We start from the raw sequence: 19103 nt of genomic DNA on the forward strand, positions 1-19103 counted from the left end.
TTTGTACTAGATGAGTTGAAAAACTCCATGTGCTTTTTCAGCCCTAATGTTAGTGCAGTAGATCATACCCAAGCATCTTCCACAGCTTTTTATTCTTGTAACACCTGGTTATATTAGTTTGATAAATACAACAGCATGAATTTTTGAATATATTATTAGGATAAATAATTTGGTGACAGTCTGACAGTTTAAAACTACTTTATTTTGAATACACCTTTAAAGATCAGTTTTATGTTCTTCATAACATTGTTTTTCCAAAACAGTAATATTCTCTTGAAGTACAATTTGTGTTCATGTGATTTTGCTGATATTTTCTTAAGTTGATTAAACTTCTCCTTTTTTTTAAGGTAAAGTGCAAGTTAAGAGTTCAGACATACAAGTTGGAGACCTCATCATAGTGGAAAAGGTTGATGCTTTTTAAATATATTTTAGACAATAAAGATGCCAACTATTAACACTTATGCTGACTGTCTTTTGAAAGTGAAGAAAAGTATATTGTAGGGCTGTCAAGCAATTAAACAAATTAATCACGATTAATCATGCTGTTAAACAATAATAGAATACCATTTATTTGAATATTTTTGGATGTTTTCTACATTTTCAAATATATTGATTTCAGTTGCAACACAGAATATGAACTGTACAATGCTCACTTTATATTTATTTTTGATTACAAGTATTTGCACTGTAAAAAAACAAAAGAAATAGTATTTTTAAATTCACTTAATATAAGTACTGTAGTGCAAGCTCTTTATCATGAAAGTTGAACTTACAAATGTAGAATTATGTACAAAGAAAAGCTGCATTCAAAAATAAAACAGTGTAAAATTTTGGAGTCTGCAAGTTCACTCACTCCTATTTCTTGTTCAGCCAATCGCTCAAACAAGTTTGTTTACATATGCAGGAGATAATCCTGCCCACTTCTTGTTTACAATGTCACCTGAAAGTGAGAACAGGTGTTCTCATGGCACTGTTGTAGCCGATGTTGCAAGATATTTTTGTGCCAGATGCGCTAAAGATTCATACGTCCCTTCATGCTTCAACCACCATTCCCGGGGACATGCATCCGTCCATGCTGGTGGTGATGGGTTCTGCTCGATAACCATCCAAAGTAGTGCGGACTGACATGTGTTCATTTTCATTATCTGAGTCAGATGCCACCAGCAGAAGGTTGATTTTCTTTTTTGGTGGTTCGGGTTCTGTAGTTTCCTCATCGGAGTGTTGCTCTTTTAAGATTTCTGAAAGCATGCTCCACACTTCGTCCCTCTCAGATTCGGAAGGCACTTCAGATTCTTAAACCTTGGGTCGAGTGCTGTGGCTATCTTTAGCAATCTCACTTTGGTGTCTTCTTTGCGTTTTATAAAATCTGCAGTGAGTGCATTCTGAAAATGAACAACATGTGCTGGGTCATCATCTGAGACTGCTATAACATGAAATATATGGCAGAATGTGGGTAAAATAGATAAGGGGACATACAGTTCTCCCCTAAGAAGTTCAGTCACAAATTTAATTAACGCTTTTTTTTTTTAAACGAGCGTCATCAGCATGGAAGCATCTCCTCTGGAATGGTGGCCAAAGCATGAAGGGGCATACGAATGTTTAGCATATCTAGCATGTAAATACCTTACAATGCCAGAAATGCCTGTTCTCACTTTCTGGTGACATTGTAAATAAGAAGTGGGCAGCATTATCTCCTGTAAATGTAAGCAAACTTGTTTGTCTTAGCAATTGGCTGAACAAGAAGTAGGACTGGATGGACTTGTAGGCTCTGAAGTTTTATATTGTTTTGTTTTTGAGTGCAGTTATGTAACAAAAAAAATCCACATTTGTAAATTGCACTTTATCGACAAAGAAATTGCATTAGATTACTTGTATGAGGTGAATTGAAAAATGCGATTTGTTTTATCATTTTTACAGAGCAGATATTTGTGATAAAAAATAATATACACTGTTTTCAATTACAACACAGAATACAGTATATATGCAAATGTAGAAAAACATCCAAAATAGTTAATAAATTTCAATTGGTATTTTATTAACAGCGCAATTAAAACTGCGATTAATCTGTATTAATTTTTTTAATTGTGATTCTTTTTTTGAGTAATAATGTGAGTTAACTGCGATCAGTCGACAGCGCTAGTATATTGGAATAGTTACTTATGAAATACTAACTACTTACAAATATTTTAGAGCAGTTTAGTTTTATTTCAGAATCTTCAAGCAATTTTGTTTTTTGTTTGAATTTAATTATAGTCCTAATTAAATATAAACATATGCATTTATATTTATAAGTAGTTTGATTTTCTTTCACTGAAGGAATTATTGAGTAAATGTTTATGGACTATGTTATATAGGAGTTCAGAACAGATGATCTTGGTGGTTCCCTTTTGGCCTTATTAATCTATCTTTTTTTCATTCATTTGATTTTGTTTGTTCTTTGTCTTTCACTGGCAAATTGAAATTCTCGTATATTTCCCGAATATGTCTTGTAAGTTTTGTTTTCAGAGGTTTAAAAAAAAATTGTCAGCACAGATCTTTACTTGTGCTAGAAGTGTGTGCACCTTCTAGAAAGAAGTAGAAACATTCACGTGTTCTTTTATGTAATTGAACATTTGAATATGAGAGTTGCTTAAAGAGCCGTGCACCAAATCTATTCCATATCTTTGACTCCAGTGCTGAGAGAGACTGGGAATCCTCAGTCTCCTCTTCCTCTTTCACTTGGTCATTTCTTTCTTTGTCTAAATTAGTTTTTTGTCTCATGTTGTAATTATTATTGATTTTTTTAAAAAGAAATGTTTGTTTTTGCCCAATTGCTCATTCCAGTTCATTTGGGAACTGATCTGTGATGATAGACCCCAAGTTCAATTTCTGTACTTCCTGTAATGAGAAAATACATGTGAAGTATGGGCATATATGGTGACTGAGAGGTCCATGTGCCCTAGGCCAGTGATTCTCAACCACAGGTACACAGAGGTCTTCCAGGGGGTACATCAGCTCATCTAGATATTTGCCTAGTTTTACAGCTGGCTACATAAAAAGCACTAGTGAAGTGTGTACAAACTAAATTTCATATAGATAATGACTTGTTGATATTGCTCTATATGCTATACACTGAAATGTAAGTATAATATTTATATTCCAATTGATTTATTTTATAATTATATGGTAAAATTAGTGTCAGCAATTTTTCAGCAATAGTGTGCTGTGACGCTTTTGTGTTATGACTGATTTTGTAAGCAAGTAGTTTTTAAGTGAGGTGAAACATGGGGATCCACAAGACAAATGAGACTCCTGAAAGGAGGACAGTAGTCTAGAAAGGTTGAGAGCCACTGCCCTAGGCCTCTTGGATCCGTGCAGTCTTTATCGTAAGAAAATCAACTTAAGGCTTTCTGGTCAGAGGAATCTCGGTACCTTGGGTCTTTCTCAGACAAGCTCATGTTGGAAATCTGACTTTGCAGATAGCAGAGGCTGGTTTTCTCCCAGCACCATAGGGTCAGTATCAAGTCATTCTCTACCAGACACAGAAGGAGGCATCAAAAGTCAAAACTCACATTTGTTGCCACTTCATCTGACATGTCATCTAGCAAATGGCAGTTTGGCAGAGAGCCCTACCTTAAACTTTATGTATGTGTACATTTTTCCTAAACTCCCTTTTGGGGATTATTCTTCCTCCTTTCTTACTGCATGGACTAGAATTATTGCTGACAAAGGAATCCGAGAAGCCTTTCAGAAAGGGTACCCTGTTCAATTTCACTCCAACTTGCTCTGTCCTTCTCCCCTCCCTTTTTTAATGATCTCATTCATAAGAACGTGCTAAAGGTGGAAGTGAATTCCTTCCTTTAACTGAACAGCAGAAGCCCCTCATTAGTAGGTAGGGAAGGGATTAAATTTCCTTCCTGTTCCTTCCCCATGCTCAAACAAAAATAATTCTTTCCCTAAGTCTACAAGATTAGGTTGCAGCTCTCCATTTAAAATATACTTATTTGCACATTTTTGTTGGACCAGTCTATTGGAATTGAAAATACATGAGGTTCTGTGTAGGCAATGACCATTCTGAGTACAAAGTACTTTTTTTGTGTCTTTCAGCACAAGTTTCAACTAAATTTCTGGCAATGGTAGTAACGCACTTAAAATAGCAAGGCAGCCACATGGACCCCTGTCTGGACAACTGGCTTTCTCAGAGCTCATTCTTCAGAAGTATCTAGATAGCCCTTCAGATGCTGTGTAACAAGTCCCCCCTAAGAAGCTAAAAATCAATCATAAGAAGTCCATGTTTGCTTTGACTTAGATTATGAATTCAGATGGGTTTTCCTGAACTCAGGCTGTAACTGCATATTGCATATACCAAAGGAGAAATTTCTGAAAATTCAGATCAAGGTTCCATGCACCTCACAATAAACTGGATTGAAACTCTGCAGCAAGGTTCCTGCATTCTTCAACACCGGTGCAGCAGACAGAAAAGTCTGTGGCAGCTTCATTAAAAATTAAGGTTTTTAATTTAAATATGACCATAAATAATTAGTAAAGTAGCCTCTGGAGCACTAGACTCTTCAGAAGAGGTCAGCCAGATGTAGACATCTAAATGCTGTGGCCAGATTGTTGAAAGTTGTCAGCACCCAGAAGCTTCCATAGCTCCTAATGATTGTTCTAAATCTCTGAAAGCCAGTAGTAAACTGATTGATTTAAGGGTTTCCACATAGAGGTTTGCCTAGATTTAAGTAATACATTTTAGTTCAATTGGTGCAAGTTTTGTGTTTAAGCCAGCGCTTAGGGACACAGTTCTGCCTCTATTTAAATTCTGTTCTCAAGGTTATCTTCATGACTTAGAGGACTAGATGCACACAGTAATCAAGTTCTATAGAGTTTAATAGCAAATTTACATCTCTTCTGTGATTGTCACAAAACCTGTGGAAAATATATAATTCCCTATTAAACTACATAGGCTTTTAGGGTGACTTGTATAGAACCCTATTGATTCAATTCCTATTACATTTTGTAGGACTTTATTGTATATTAGAAATATGGTATGTCACTGAACTCAGTTTTGTGTGGAAATTTATACTGACAATACTCCAAAGAAAGTGTAAGGAGCTTACCAACAGCATATCACAAGATGTCTTACAGTAGAACCTAAGAGTTACGAACACCTCGGGAACGGAGGTTGTTCATAACTCTGAAATGTTCGTTACTCTGAACAAAATGTTGTGGTGGTTCTTTCAAAAGTTTACCACTGAATATTGACTTAATACAGCTTTGAAACATTACTATGCAGAAGAAAAATGCTGCTTTTAACCATCTTAATTTAAATGAAACAATCACAGAAAGTTTCCTTACCTTGTCAAATTAAAAATAAACAAAACCCAAACTTCCCCTTTTTTAATAGTTTACCTTTAACAAGGTACTGTACTGTATTTTGCTGCCTCCTGATTGCATATTTCTGGTTCCAAATGAGGTGTGTGGTTGACTGGTCAATTTGTAACTCTGGTGTTTGTAACTCTGAGGTTCTACTGTACTAAGTTCACATTCCTCACCCTCCTTTCTCACTTCAGAATCTTTTATATGCAGTTTTAATGAACTGAGAGAAACTAAAATTGGATTAGAATTTGTGCTGTTTATATCATCTCGGGTCTGAACTTTTACTTCTGAAAGGAAGCATACACAAGGCTCAAATAACTACTGCTTTTCAGCAGTTTCCACCTTCATATGCTAAGAGCATATATGTGCACCAGGAGTGGGACTCTAATGACAATCTACTCCAGGACATAGTTACTACATAAGTAATCTTCCATTGCTAACTAGGGTGACCAGACAGAAAATGTGATAAATCGGGACAGGGGGGCAATAGGAGCCTATATAAGAAAAAAACCCAAAAATCGGGATTGTCCCTATAAAATCGGGACATCTGGTCACCCTATTACTAACAGTACAGTCTATGGATTATGTCCTACCATAATGTTCTAAGAACTCAGGAGGGTTGGAACTACCTTAATTTCCTTGCTTGAGGGCTCAATCCTATGAGATGCAGAGCTTCCTCATCTTCCACTGACTTCACCTTAAAGGAGGAGCTCAGCACCTTTACGTGATCAGATTTTAATGTGGGTGGCCAGTGTTTCCATTTCTAGTGATTTAGGAAAATGGTAGGTAGATTTTAATTGTGGTGGAATAAAGATTTAGCCAAAATACCTCAGTCATAAGTCATGTGGCGTAATCATTTCAAATGGTGCTGCAACTATAATTCTCCTTTTTTGTCCAACCTAACCATGGATGCAAGTACTTAAAAAAGAATTCTTAGGAGTCAGATTGTCTTATTGTGCAATGCTTTAGGTTGTTGAATTTATTTTATTTTAGAGATTAGGTACCAAAAATAATACCAGTAGATGCACTCTGGGTTTCTATTTATTACAGCTAAATCCTGGTTATTTTTACATTGGCCTTAAGACCACTTGAAATTATATGTTTTACCTGTATTTTGTTGAAGTAAGCAGTTCTCAGTTTCAAAGTATGACTCTTAAGCCAAAGAACCAGTCAGGAGTGAAGTGTTCAATTGCTTGCTCTAATGGCAAAAAAGCAAGTTAACATTATATTTGACTGGAAGATGCATTAAGAGTATTTCTGTCGTGAAATTAATGAGTCATTTGAGAAAAAGATCCATATGTTAACTAGTGGCTGCACCACAAACACTAACAACTTAAGTGAAAAACTTTCCTACATTTAAACTTTGAACAGCCTTTGGTTTTACAGGCCTGATTAATTTCAAAGCAAATCTACTGACTGCTTTATGGTGAAAACAGTTCGGGTCCTGAGTAATACTTTTGTTAATGTTTCAACAACTGAAAAGTTGCTAATATAATTAATATTGTAATGGGGTGGGGAGGCTTGAGGGGTGTGGAAAATGACCTTTTTTGTAGGAGAAAATACTCCTGGTTTATATTTTAAAAAAAAAAAAAAAAAGCTGTTTGAGAGTGTTTAAAACGTGTTTTTTCCTGAGGATATGTGCTTCCCACTCTGTGTTGGAAGAATCTTAACTATTTTGTTTATGTCAAGACCTACTTTATTATTTAATCTTAATAAAGCATTTAGTCCATAATGCTTTATAGTAAAGTGAACTGAACAGAAGCCACAACCCAAGGGATCTGTCAAATGGACAGTACAGTTCAAAATGAGCAGGTGGTATGTATATAGCAAAGGCTGGTGTTTGGTCATTATAGGCAAGTTTTCAGGGGCTTTTTAAAGGATGTGAGTGAGGGATCTTGGTATAAATTGAGTTTGATTAACTTCACTACCCCATCCTTTAAAGTGGCGTTTCTCAAAATGTAGGGTATGCTCACCTGAGTTAGGGATGGGAGGAGACATAAACAGACTTGTTGATGGTTTCTGTGAGTTTTGGTTCTCATCTAAAATAAAATAAACAATGAAATTTGTCACGATTGTGGTTATGGAGAAAACTTGGAGCACTATCCACTGGGTGGCAGCGTGAATCATTTATAAAATAAGATGGGTAGATAACACCACATGGCAACATTCAGAAAGTGTGACTCATTTAAGTTTCTTGAAGTTGGAGCTTAGCTGTTAAAAGTTTGGGAAACACTGTTCTAAAAGAAATGAAAGTATTCTGCCCTAATCAGCGCATGCTGCTGCTTCTTTCCTGTTTGTCATGCACACCTTGTACATGGTACTCTGCAGGGCTGCTGCTAGCAGGTCAGGCTCCTGTGCCAGATATAGACTGCCTTACAGAATTTCCTTCTCAGAGAAATACACCAGAGATGTCTTCCAAAAGATCCTTTAGTGAACTACCAGGTATGGCTGAGGTTAGCTTAAATGAGGTATGTTACACAGAGCACCACCTGATAGCTGAACCACATGATACAGTTTAGCATTCCATTACATCTACTCCTTTTAGTTCTATATTTCTACCATTTACAAAATGTATACTTTCATGTTATCTTTGAAATTCAGTACATATCAAGCTGGTAGGTGTCTCTGAATTGTACTCGTTTTCTAATTACATGACCTGAACGTGTAACAACTTGGTCATCTGGCTGTCCATTAGTTGCAATGACTGGCTGTGGTCAGTTTGGAATCCATGAGTCACCATCATCTTGTTTTGCATCCACCATCTGTAGAGTTTGCTCTGTTGATTGTTCTTTCTGAGGAACAAACTGTAGATGTTGAAGGTTTCTGTTGAACTCTCCACTGTCGGCTTTGATCACATATGATCTGGGTGCTGAATTCTTTTTCTTTACAACAGCTGGAGTTGTCCATCTTTTTCTCCATCCAGTTTGATGAAAACATGGTCACCAGGTTCTAGACCTAACAGTTCTCTGATTGATGTCCATTATAAAAGTATCTGTAAGCTCTTTTTTGCCTTTTTATCTGATTTGGCTAGTCTCTTGATGTCTGACCATTTTGGAGATAGAACGACAGTTCTGACTTCGGAAAAGAATCTGAATTGTCTTCCCATCAGGAGTTTTGCTGGACTATAGTAGTTTTTATCAGTGTTGATCTGTGGCTCAAAAGATCCAGGAATAGATCTTCCTGCTGTAGGAGTTTCTTGACTGTGTATCCAGCTCTCTTAGCCTCTTCATTTGCTTGAGGAACGTGGGCTACTAGTTTATATGATCAAAATCATATTTCGTTTGGAATGACTTAAATTCTGCTGAAGTGAATTGTGATCCACTGTCCATTACTTGTTGTTCTGTAGTATCGAAATAAGCAAAAGTGCGCTTAAGTTTCTCAATAATACTGACACGTTACCTCTTACAAGTACATTATTCCGATATACCTGTAAAAATAGTCCACTTTGACCATGTAATGATGTCCTCTGAATTTGCCTAAATCTGTATCTCGTCTCTTCCAAGGTCTGCCTGGTAGAGATGGTGGTGTTTCTGTTTCTGTTCTGCAGCGTTCTCCTGCAGATACTTTATTCTTTGTCCTTGTTGATGCCTGGCCACCACACTCACTGGTTGGCCTGTTTAGAGTATTTAGTTAGTCCTTGATGTCCTTCATGGATGAGATTTAGCATTTGTCCTCTCTCTTTTCGATATTACGATGCAGTCGTCTTTAATCATGAGTCCATTTGACTCACTTAATAGTCCACATGCTGCAAAGTAGTCTCTTGTCGCTTCCTTAGTGCCCTTTAGGTACTTGGGACAGCCGGCCCCAATATAATTTATCTGTTAACCAAAGAACCAGCCCGTCTCTGGTATTTTCATGTTTTGCAGTCCAAAAACAGTTTTTGGTCAATGTATACAGAGCTTTTATAGAACATTCAACATTTTCCCCTGGTCCTTGAATTCTCCGGTGAAAACATGCTCTTAGGTAAACCCCATTTTTCTGAGGTATAAAGTATGCATCAAACATAGCCAGAACTCTTTGACAGTGATCATTATAACTGTCTTCAGTAAAGGTAAAAAACATTTAAAGATATGCCCTGCCTGCTTCCCCATAGTATAAATTAAAGAGCATACCTGAAGCATCTCTGCTTTCCATGTGGAATTTGACTGTGATGCAAAATATTTCTAACTAGTGCTTCCAGTCTATTCTGAAGATTTGTCAAAACTGAAGTTCTCTAGAGCATTGAAGAGTGGCATATTGATGAGGCCCTGCCACCTTTGTTGCTTTGTTTCTTCCTTTTTGGTTCTCCTCTGGCACTAGTTTACTTCTGACACTGTCGTGTGCAGCTTGTACATGGTAGGCCGCAGGCCGGCTACTAGCAGGTCAGGCTTCTGTACCAGATATAGACTGACTATAGAGCTTCCTTCTCAGAGAGAGACACCAGAGATGTGTCTTCCGTAAAGATCCTTTAATGACCTGGCAGGTGTGGCTGAGGCTTTAAAATAAGGTCTGTTACGAACAGCACATCCTTGTGGCTGAACAGTATAATATAGTTTAGCATTCCATTATACTGCAGTAAGTATTAAGGCTTCATATAACAATAGTCTAAGCAGGGTCTTTTCAAGGGTATCTGTGCTATCCATTATCAGCACTGGTGATGAAGTGGTTAGATTTCTTTTGTAATCTGTGATTTTTTTTTCACCAATATTTGTTCTTAAATTTTTGGACTGTACAATGATGTATACAGGGAATTAGTCTGCTTCCTTTTAACCTCTCCCTGTAACTAGTCTATGGCCCTCTGACATCTCCGTTAGCTGTTAATTGGTCCTTGTGTGTTCAACAGTCGATGGCAATGGAATTATCACAAAATTTGCTAAAGTATTGTCCGCCAATTTGTCTTTTTTAAAGAAATGAGTTTTCTAATCTTGATTTGGAGAAAACATTCCAGATGTGATTTGGATGCTATGGCGATCTATTCCTGAGTCTGTAACAACGTGGAAAAGTGGATGAGGTGCATACTGCTCCATTTGTCTCAATGTAGTGTTAATTCTGAAGCCTAGTAACGATGATGGCAACAATATTGATTTCATTGTTGATCACCTTAGCAGAAACAACAGTAAATGTGTCTTTCCATTGTTATTGAAATCAGTGGTGGAGAGTGGAACAGCTGCTTTCTGTTGGGTTGCTGAGATGAAGAGCAAAGAGCTCAAGTCTTCTCCTTTAATCTTACTTCTCCATAAGAGCAGGAAAAAGGAGGAGATACATCTTCTTCTCATTAGCCTCAACTGTGTCTTGAATGCCAAAAAGCTAAAGCTGTTCAAAACTTTTCAAAATTTGAATTGTTCACTGAAAATAACTTATTTTGATGGGAGGAAAATGGAGAACATTTCTCATAATATTTCTGTAGCGTCTCTGCTACAACCTTATCCCTCTTCTCTTAAAGAAGAAATGGTGCCTATGCCACTCTGTTCCCTTCAGTTAAAGAGCAATGACCCCTGCCACTCTGGTCTCTGCCTCCTCTTTCCCTCTCCTAATAGTGCTTTTGCTGATTTATTCCTTTATTCCTCCCTTTTTTCCAAAGAAGGAAGTCAGTCACTCTCTGGCGAGCCCAACTTAGCCCACTCACCAGGGAAATCTTCTACTTGTCCTTGTCAAGTATGTTATTTCAGTTATATAGAAAAAGAGAATTCATGATTAATTATAGGAATAAAAAGGTAATAAGTTCAGTGAAACCAGGAACAGAATGAACATAAAACGAAAATAAGACATATGTATTAACTTGCATTTATTTTTTGTTAAAATGAGAAGTTGACATTGATATTGATAATATTAAAGACAGTACATGACTGGTTTTATACTTCACCAGGGCTAGTAGGTACCAGGTAGACTTTTCATGTACTAATAATAAATATAGTTTTGCTTTATAATGAGACTTTCTTTCTTCGTAAAAGCTGATAGCCATTTGTAGAAAGGATATAGCTGAACATATGGTGTTATTTGGGATGTCTATTTAATTCTAAAGATGATAGATCAGGATTTTTTTGCCGAGGTATTGTCTGTTGGTTAAGTTTTTAGCTTCTTAACAAGAAACTGGAAGTTTTTAGGCATGAGGCCAGTAACCTGAGATGTGTTCAATGTATTTATGTCAGAGTTGGCAGAGAAGTTGTAAAAATGTATTGCTAATCGATAGGAAGACAAGATAGCAATTTAATTGTTGTTGTCATTTAAGGGAATATTTATTTAATTTTGAAGTTGTCTTATGTCTTTTAGTTTTTCACATGGTATGAGTACAACTAGTGTAGATACAGTACATTAGTAAAGTTAGTTTTTATCACAGTGTCTTTCCAATTTGAACATACGCTGTTCCTAGTTGAGTTGGTCCTAGTTCTTGAAAGTTAACAATAGGTCATAAATTCCATCATTTATTTCATTATTGTAATTTATTTCTTTAGATTCCTCTCCTTCTTTAGTACATAGCCACCATTGCAAACCTTTTCCACCAGTTGTAAAGACAGATGAGCAGCCTCTTCCCGAAGAACCAGTCCACTGCTGTTCAAGTAGGCGAGTAAATTAAAACATTTTCACTTGATGAATTTCTAAGGAAACAGGGTGTATGGGGACTGCTAGTGTTGTGGTATTTTGATTCATGAAAATGTAGTTTTTTATATATCAGAGAATTTTGCTAGTGATGGGGATTTTAGGTTACTTCTAAAATATAAATATCAATTATCAGTGTCTCCAAACTTAGGCAATTTTCAGACTATTCTCACTGTACTTTTATGGGTGCTTAAGATAGTAGCAAACACCACTGCTGCTGTTCCCATAGCCTACCCTTCCCTAATAGGCTCTAGCTTCCCTTACCTGTTGGACTTCTCCCTCAAGCAGAACAAATGGCTGTGATCGTTTGTCCCTTTCCAGTTATTTTTTATGGGAATATGTGGGGGCAGATGGGCTGTAAGTTTTCCAAAGGTTTCTTGAAGATTTTAAAACCCTTCCTGTCAGTCTTCAAAACTCAAACCAAAAAGAATCCCATATAATACTATAAAATCTGGCAGTTTACATATGTTGACTGTGCTTTTCAAATAATAGTATTGTAATTGAATACTGCTACAGGGAGGCCATTTGAGAAGTTCAAAATTTTCCCATTCTTGATATGATGATTAATGTTTCACTTGTAATGCAGAATGAAATGAAAGAGTAGCTTCTTTTGCTCTGTGAATTGAATTTTTGGGTAGTGTGACACAGTATCAAAGGAGAATCCTTGGCACTCTGAGTACAAACCTCGGATCCTGCAGATGCTGTTTAGTTGTCTAGCTTTCTAACTGTTGGATGGCTTAATCTGTTTTATTGCTGGCAAGTAGGAGTGGTTAAAAGTGTGACCATTTTTGTCAAATTTGGTTGCTTCTAAGCACAGTAACTAAGGGAATAGGTGCCTGAGAATTTTTTAAATATAGAAATAATCCTGTTCGACTTGGAACTATTAGGTGGTGAGTCTTTTGGGTCATAAATGTTTTAACCCTGAATATGGAGAATGGGGTCTGTGTCTTGCCTGTGAAAATGAACTTGTAGTCTTTCTTGATGATTTTATAAGGCTTGGTGAAAGGTGTTTAGAGGAAGTCATCAGTAAACAGACACAACACAATGAAGAATAACCTGCGGATGGCCCATGCCAGCCGATTCAGGCTTATGGGGCTCAGGCTACTGGGCTGTTTCATTGCTGTGTAGGCTTCTGGGCTCAACCTGGAACCCAGGCTCCAGCTGTCTTTGTGGTAGGAGGGTCCTAGAGCTCGGGCTCCAGAAGCCCGGAAGTCTACATAGCAATGAAACAGCCCCGCAACCTGAGCCCTAAGAGCCCAAGTCAACTGGCATGGGCCAGCCGCAGGTTTTTTTCTTTGTTGTGTAGACGTGCCCTTATAGTGATGCTTGGAATAAAAGGTTTCAGAAGTGTCATGTTGTAAATGTATTGAATTTCCTGTAAAACTTCTATTCAAGGGTAACGTTATGCCCTGTTAGAGTTAAAAATAATTGTATTATAACAACCCCTGAAAGCCCCAAATAAGATCAGGGCCCAGTTGTGATAGACACTGTATAAATGCATAATGAGAGACAAGCGGTGCCCAGAAGAGCTTACAATCTGAAGACTGTACACTAGGTTGGTGAACTAGCCTTTCATCTTTTAGCAGCCTAACTTCAGATACTGGATTAGGGAAAAATCTGAAAATGAAATTCGTCCTGAGTTCATTGCTATTTGTACACAGCACAAACCCGCTGTGTAATTTGGCACAGTTGGAAGTTTATGCACAAAATAGAGCCAGAACAGTTTTTGATACTTCATTAATTTTGCAAATGATCATGATTGAAGTTTGAATTGCAGAGGTGAAAGTTGAAGCTAGACAAATTCCGACTGGAAATGAGATGCAGATGTTTAATAGTGAGGGTAATTAACCATTGGAACAACTCCAGGTTTGATAAAAAAAAAATAGTTGATTTTAAAAAAATTTAAAAAGTAGATTTTTTTTATTTAAATAGAAATATTTTATTTAAATCAATGGTTTTATTTAAATTAAGTACTGGTTTACTTTTTAAATAAATAAAGCTGTTTAAAATTAAATTTCAAATTGACAACATACTGTAAGACCTAAATTTATTGTAATGTATTAAAGTAATTTAAATTGAATACAGAAATATTAAGAAGTTGATATTTGCTGCCAGTTTTTAGAGAAAGTCAAACCACTGAACTGGAGGAAGCCACTGGCTAAGCAGCTGGAACTAGAGTTGGTTTAAGTGCCAAATCAGCTTTTGACAACAGTAACCTCTTGCAAGTGCAAAGAGTACTTTCCTCATTTCAGTTCATTCAACTAGTTCAGTTTAATGACTGAATTCATTCAAAATTAAGAGACCAGTTGGGATTTGGGAAAAAGCAGGAAAGCTTGTTTTCTCTCTTCCAGTGCATGAATAAAAAATACTTTTGAGGATGAGATCTACTAGTTCTAAAATCTTGAGACACTGGGACCAGAAACAGTCAGTTCAGTTCACTAACTGTAGATACTTCCATAATTTAATAAATCAGTTAGGTTTAAAGGCAAAACAAGTTTTGATAGTTTTTTCTTATGTATCCAGCACATTTAAGATACTTTTATTTAATACAAAAAATTAAAATTCTGTTCTAATGCATTTTTAATTGATTTGAATTTCCATCCAAATAGAGCTTGATACAAATCACAAGTAAAAAGCTTAATCATTAAGTAAATAAGAAATGTATCATTCATCATTTTCTAACATAATAAAAATGTAAATATTAAAAATCTGAATAAGTGTAAGTTAAGGTATATAATTGCTTAATTGTGTATAGATGTAATGTATCCTCCTGATTAGTAAAAAGCACCACATTTAGTGTAAAGGCAATATTTAGCTGAAAATCAATGTATTGTAATTGTTACCAACAACGAAACTCAGTCTTTCCTTACAAAAATAACTAAAAAGTACAAATGCAAAACATTAAAATCAATTATTTAAATCAAGGTTTCTGGCTTGCTGATTTAAAGTCAGTGATTTAATTTGCTTTGGTTTAAAGCAGTCCACACTGGAAAAAACTTATCAAGGATTGTGGTGGATTCATCATTACTGGCATTTATTAAATCACGTTTGGATATTTTCCCGAAAATAAATGCTCTAGTTCAAACAGGAATTAATTCAGGGAAGTCCTATGGCTTGTGTTATACAGGTCAGACTAGATGATCACAGTGGACTATTCTGGCCTTATAGTCAATGAATCATTATCTGTGAAAGCTGTGTGGAAAAACTAGCTTAGTGTCTTCATGAGCTATGTGTGCTCAAGACCGTACATTTAGTCCATCACCTTATACGAGCCCTCAATTTACTCAGAAGTTAAAAAACAGCAAAATTCTGTTCAGGCCCATCATCATGGCATGTATGCATCTTCCAGAATTGCATCAGGAAATGTAATTAGCATGTTACTTGTGTTCTTTCTCCCCAGCTTTCAGCTTTCCCAGGGGAAAGCTATGTGAGAATTACTACCTGCCTCTGGAAATTTCCACTACATGCATCCGACGAAGTGGGTATTCACCCATGAAAGTTTATGCTCCAATACATCTGTTAGTCTGTAAGGTGCCACAGGACTCTTTGCCACTTTTACAGATCCAGATTAACACGACTACTCCTCTGATCTTTAAGACTGAGTGTGAGTGGTGTTGTTTTTTCAGAGGGAGTGTATGGAAAAATACAAAATGTACTAAAGAATGTACTGTGTAGTTTGCCAGTGGCATATGAATTGAAACTATTGATATATATCTATATCTATATATATCTGCATTTAATTAAAACTCAAACATGATTTGAGGACTTCAGCAACTCAGCCAGAGGCTAGGAGTCTGTTACAGGAGTGGGTAGGTGAGGTTCTGTGGCCTGGAATGTGCAGGAGTTCAGACTAGATGATCATGATGGGACCCTTCTGACCTGAAAATGAATGAGTCCATGAGGCATAGAAGTCCCCATAGTAGCTAAAGGTGGCCTGGGAACAGAAAGGAAAATATTTTTTATTTGTGCTGCTTTAGGATTGAGTCCTGTGTATGTTGTGTCACTTCAGACCTAAATTATGCAGTAGGGAACTCAGAATTATGCAATACTGTGTTCCTTTTCTCTTCCTGCTGCTCCCAGAAGTCATCATTCTTTTGCAGTCCAGTCAAACAAAATGACAGTTTTTTTTTTTTTGAAACCAACGAATATTTGGGACAGCCTTTCTGTATGCAGGAGATAGATGTGGCTTTTGATACTGGAAAGGAAATACATCTCCTCTTTCTCTTCTCTTTTTTTTTTTTGGGGGGGGGGCAGGGCGGGGTCAGGGACAGAAGTTCCCTCATCTCTAAAATGGGATAATAGTATTGCCCTGCCTCCCAAAGTTGTGAAAACAAATCCAGAAATACTCAAGAGGCATGCTCTAGTGATGTGGTCCACATAAGTACCAAGATAGATATTTCAACTTGTACCATGGATCTACTATCCTCTCCCCATACAAAACAAGTAAAGGGTGAGGATTTGACCCACTAAAATTGTTTTCTTTTGAAGATTTTAGTTGGTCCTTCAGCATTACATAATTGTATTTTTTCTGACTGAAAACGGCAGTTAAGAAGATACTCCTTATTAAAATTCTTTAGGCATTGAAGAGATCCACTTATAGGGAGGATCTGAAAGGCTTAACTGTTTGTTTATTCTATAATTTTTCTAAAATATTGATTTCTGAATTGCAAATGCTGAATGTAAAGTACTTTGATAAATCCTATTTTAATTGCATTTCAATCCAAGTGTGACCCTTAGTTGCTGATCTTACTGGACATTTGATTGGAATGATTTTTTTTCTTACAAACATAAATATGCTTTTTCCCCAGAATCAACGAATCCCATCTGACATGGTATTTCTCAGAACTTCAGAGAAAACTGGTATGTTTAGATACTTTAATCTTATTGGTTATGTTGGAGCTTTGTGGGTGCAGTGAATTTTTTGTTTATGTGCTTGGTGTTTTGATTTAGAATGGTTATAAAGGTCTATGGTAGCAGATAGACCATTGATAATACAGTGTATAAGCATCATCTTGTGAGCTGTGTGACATTTATGGACCATAACAAATTTGAGCAGATCAGAAATCCATATTATGAACTACAGTGCATGACACATCTAAAATATGCTACCTTGACTGAATGTGTTGATTTATTATACGTACATTTCTTATATCTAGTACTCGAATACTTAACCCAGATATTGAAGCAAAGACAGACTGAGACTATTTTGTGTATTTGGATTAAAGATATGAATAACTGGTAGAATATGACTGTATGTATAAGGTATATATTTTATATGACCTTTTATCTGTATGTATTGCAAATAAAATGGAAATAAGTACAATTGCATTGTTTTTACTAAATCATTACCAGTTCACTGGTGTCATTGCATTCTATTCAATATGTGACAGTAATATGTGATTCTAGTGGTTTATATAATTTTAAAAATTGACGGCTAAATGAGGATTTAGGAAGGCTATGAACAGCTTACTTAGAACAGTTAATACTACTACTTAGCACTTACTGTATAGAATGTCTTATACTGTGCTCACATTAATCTGCTGTGATTAGAGCTGTGGGGGAACTGGCATTTCTACTTTGTGGGCAACTCCATGATTTCAAAATTGGTTTAGTTCCAAATCAGAATAAAAAGAGAAAATTTCTAAACTTCCTGCTAAATGAATTTCTGGAAAAAAATTGTTTTCACTCAATCAAAATGTGTTGCTTCTGTTTCAACATTTAAAATTTTTAAATGTTCTTATAGTATACAAAATTTTAAAAGAAAGTCAAAATGTTTCATTTCAAAAATGTTGAGTGGAATGTTTCAATCTTATCAATATGCTTTTTCTGGAATGATTTTTTTTTTTTAATTCACACATTGCTACAAGAAGTTTTGATTTTGACAAAATAGCAGTTTTCAGTAGAAAAATTTTAAATTTCCAACCATCTATAGTTCTGCACCATACCTGTAAAATAAATAAGTAGTATTTATCCCCATTTTAAGAAGGAGGAGACTAAGTGACTTGCCCAACGCAACTGTACAGGAAGTCAGTGGCAGAGCTGGAATTAGAATTCAGGAGTTCTATGTTCTCTTTAGCGCAGTGGTTCATAACCTGTTTACCATTGTGGGCCGCATCCAATACTAAGTATATGGCCCTGAGGATGTCGCATGGGCAACAGCTCTGTGCTGATTGGGCTGCAAGTGGGCCACAGGTTGAGAACTACTGCTTTAGAGTGATTGTCCATATATAGATAATTGTTGCTACCCTGTGCACTCAAGTTTGGATTCTTTTAGCCAGCAGTGTCTTGTTAGGGGATGAGTCTGTGCCATGCATGTCCTTGTGCCTGTAACAGAGGGAAGAAAAGTTGGGGCAACCCTAATCACTTTTCAGATCCTTCTTATGGAATCCAACTTCAAGTTGGAACTCTTCAATGGCCAAACCTCTGAGCTCAATGTGAGTCCTTATCATTTTTTGTAAATAGCTAGCATTAGCTAGTAGATAGTTGTTAGCATGGTGATTAAAGATGAGATTAGTCTTTCCTTTTCCCCCTTCCCGCCCACTTTTTTTATTCTCTTATTTTGGGAGCATCTTTCCCACAGGGAGCAGAAATCACCTGAGTTCAAGAATTACCCCTTCTGTGAAGCAGTCATGCCTCTTAAAGACAGATATGCTAGATAGTTTTTTGTGTCCGGGAAAAGGCATGTTGCTGAGAAGTGCTGAGTTTATAAATCATTCTAAAAGAGAACACAAAAAGCTAGGGAGTCATGCCTGAAAATGGTTTTGATGGAAATATCTATGCATCTCTCCTCAGATCCCATGGTCTCTGGGGCAAAAAATAGTATAATAGAAATGTAGGGTTGGAAGAGGCTTCAAGCTGAAAGGTACCAGCTCTCAGGACCAACTACACCTAAACCATCCCGACAGGTGTTTGTCCAACTAGTTCTTAAAAACCTCCATTGATGGGGATTCCACAGCCTGTCTTGGAAGTCTATTCCAGAGCTTAACTATCCTTATAGTTAGAAAGATTTTCCTATTATCTAACCTAAATCTCTCTTGCTTCAGATTAAATAAGTAATTTCTTGTTTTACCTTCACTGGACATGAAGAACAATTGAACACTGTCTTCTTTATAGCAGCCCTTAGTATATTTGAAGATGGGTATCAGGTCCCCAATCAGTCTCCTTTTCTCAAG

The 19103-nt window shown here is 36.5% G+C and overlaps 1 protein-coding gene across 5 annotated transcripts in view; it reads left to right on the forward strand.

Moving 5' to 3' along the window:
* ATP9B (ATPase phospholipid transporting 9B (putative)) overlaps nucleotides 1-19103 on the forward strand; it is a 282270-nt gene that overhangs the window by 71732 nt on the left and 191435 nt on the right. For all 5 annotated transcript variants that reach the window (XM_037892984.2, XM_043540007.1, XM_037892983.2 and 2 more), the window contains 2 exons: nucleotides 348-406; nucleotides 16740-16791. In XM_037892984.2, coding sequence (XP_037748912.1) covers nucleotides 348-406; nucleotides 16740-16791 — 111 coding nt within the window. The remainder of the gene's footprint in view (nucleotides 1-347; nucleotides 407-16739; nucleotides 16792-19103) is intronic.

This window comes from Chelonia mydas, chromosome 2 (genome assembly GCF_015237465.2).
Source record: "Chelonia mydas isolate rCheMyd1 chromosome 2, rCheMyd1.pri.v2, whole genome shotgun sequence".
NCBI classification, from domain to species: Eukaryota; Metazoa; Chordata; order Testudines; family Cheloniidae; genus Chelonia; species Chelonia mydas.